General features: G+C 40.0%; 1 protein-coding gene across 1 annotated transcript in view; it reads left to right on the top strand.

Moving 5' to 3' along the window:
* The window catches only part of LOC111872476 (heparan sulfate 2-O-sulfotransferase pipe), a 12114-nt gene extending 9476 nt beyond the window's left edge, over positions 1-2638 (top strand). Inside the window, exons 4-5 of the mRNA XM_023866434.2 lie at positions 1535-1701; positions 2477-2638. Of these exons, the coding sequence (XP_023722202.1) occupies positions 1535-1701; positions 2477-2625 (316 nt within the window). The 3' untranslated portion in view covers positions 2626-2638. The remainder of the gene's footprint in view (positions 1-1534; positions 1702-2476) is intronic.

Below are 2638 nucleotides of genomic sequence, written 5' to 3'. Positions count from 1 at the left end.
GCGTGAGTGCTAAGCACAAGATTAGAAAAGAAACAAGTATCATGTGTGCAGGCTGTGGTGTGGCTCTCTGCAAACTTTCATGTTTCAATATTTATCAGACGAAGAAAAACTAATAAAGAGGCATGGAAAGGCATTTATTGCATAAAATATTGTATTTTAATTAGTTCCTGAAAATTTCGTTTTTAAAAACCAATTTTTGTTGAAGTTGTTTAGGAAAAAGTAACTACGTACATTATAGCGACATAAGGTATAAAGGGCCTGCCAGGACAGGGGTGGGATTTAAATACCTTTCGCGCCAGTCAAAGAGTTAAGCAAGGAACATAGACTGAGGGTTTTTTTCTTTTGAGAACAGGGTGTTGAGGAGAATATTTAGGTCAAAGAGAGATGAAGTGACAGGAGGTTGGAGAAAACTGCATAATGAGGAGCTTCATAACTTGTACTCTTCTCCAAATATAATTTGAATGATCAAATCAAGGATGAGATGGGCAGAGCACATAGCACGAATGGGGAGAAGATGAATACATATAGGACATTTGTGGGAAAACCAGAAGGAAAGAGACCACTAGAATACCAAGATGTATATGGGTGGGTAATGTTAAAACTAATCTTAGAGAGATAGGATGGGGTGGTACGGACTGGATTGATCTGGCTCAGGATGGGGACCAGTGTAGGGCTCTTGTGAACATTGTAATGAACTTGTGGGTCCCATTAAAGGTTGGGAAGTTCTTGAGTAGTTGCACAACTGGCAGCTTCTCAAAAAGGGCTCAGCTCAATGAAGTTAGTTAGTTCACTTGTTCTTTTTGTAGAGAGTGTCCAAAGGAAGCCCTCTGCATCATTTTGTCCTGGCAAGGATTTCAGGCATCTCTGCTGATCTCTGTTAATTCCATCCAAATATCACATCCCAGTTTAGGCTGCAATGATATGAAATGTACTAAAGTTCTCCCTTTAAGGAATTCTCATGTGTACCCCCCAGAGCTGGAACGGCAGGAGTGGGCTACAGAATGAGGGAACAGAGTCCTAGATAATGGCCATTTAAGAGCAGGACCAAGGGGGAAACAATGAAGGTAACAATCAAATAGGTGAAGGGAAATAAGGGAGAATGCATTTAGAAAACACCATCCAAACACACACTATAAACCAGTGTGTCTGCTCACTATGGCATGGCCTATGGATATTGCCTCCAACACAGTCTTTCAGTACACACACACACACACTATTATGTTTCTAATATTCCTATCCACATAATTCACATGTCATAACAGAATTTGTAAATAGCCTAGACATTAATGTAAATTATGATTCTTATAAGAAATGCCTGACTGGAAGGGTTAATAGTAGAGAAATCCTATCCAAAGTTGTCACTGTTCACTAACATTTCACGTTGATAAAAATGGGTATTAAAACAGAAATTCAATTTATGTGATATCATGCAATCAGAATAGCCACTACTTCTGTGCCTCATTTAGTGAATATCTCCCCCCCCCCCTTTATCTCCATGACAGCAAAATTCTTGTACCTGTACAAAACATTTCAGGGAACTGAACAACCAGCAAGCCCTGGAGAGGGCCAAGGCAAATGTGGAGCGTTATTTCCCAGTGGTTGGTATTCTGGAGGAACTGAATGTCACATTGGCAGTACTGGAAAATCGTCTTCCTTACTTCTTTCGAGGCCTCCAGAAAACTTACTTTCAAGATTTAATGGGTAAGATGTTGTACTGATACCTATGGTCAAAGAAAACTGGTAAAAAGACTTCAGTTGTAGGTCTCTGACATTTGAAGTCCTTACAGCAGTAAATATTAAGATATGTTTTCTTCCACGTGACGCTGTGTAGTTTGGTAGATAAGTATCAACATTTCAGAAAAAAACATGCAGCCTCCATCATAAAGGCAGAAGTGTTTTCTGTCCTGCGGATGGAGCCTGTTGGTTTCACAGAAACATTTGTACCCATCTACCAAACAGCATGGCGTCACATGCCAGAAGATCATAATGTTTTATATAGCAGGAAATTAGTGCAGCAGGAAGTCTCATTACTTGTTATGTAAGTCTTGTACTACTAACTTCCCCTACTTTATGCCCTATTTCTTTCCAGTCCTACGTTACTGAATGATGCCTTGAGGCTGACATCATCTCTCATGAATAACACCCACAAATAGTCAGTCATAAATTTTCTCTGCCATACAGTATACAAAATAGACATGAAAAGCTAAAACAAGAGGGTGACTGCTTGTGCGTGATCTACTACATAACTTACTAACTGAATGATTTGTTGCTATGGTAACCTGAAACTGTGTAATGGCAACAACTCTTATATATACAGGACAATGAATTTTGACAAGTAAATTCATACAATGACCTCCAGTCTGATAAATGCACAATTCTGCAGGTTTCATGTGGCTGGAACCCATAAAAATTTCAAATGTCATAGACAGTGGACCTCAGTATTAGTACTAATAACTTTTACGGCTATTTGTTTCAGAACCTCACCACAACAGTAACAGGAGACGCCAACATGTCAGCCGTGCCACCCGTAAATACCTTGAGAAGGCCCTAGAGGCAGAACACAAGTTTTATCATTGGCTACGAGCTCGCCTCCTGCAACAATACGGTGACGTGACACCTCATTGACAGTGCTACCACC

The sequence above is a fragment of the Cryptotermes secundus genome, unplaced genomic scaffold, assembly GCF_002891405.2.
Source record: "Cryptotermes secundus unplaced genomic scaffold, Csec_1.0 scaffold507, whole genome shotgun sequence".
Taxonomy (NCBI): domain Eukaryota; kingdom Metazoa; phylum Arthropoda; class Insecta; order Blattodea; family Kalotermitidae; genus Cryptotermes; species Cryptotermes secundus.
The sequence above is the reverse complement of the archived record's forward strand: the minus strand, read 5'-3'. Positions and strand labels throughout refer to the sequence as shown.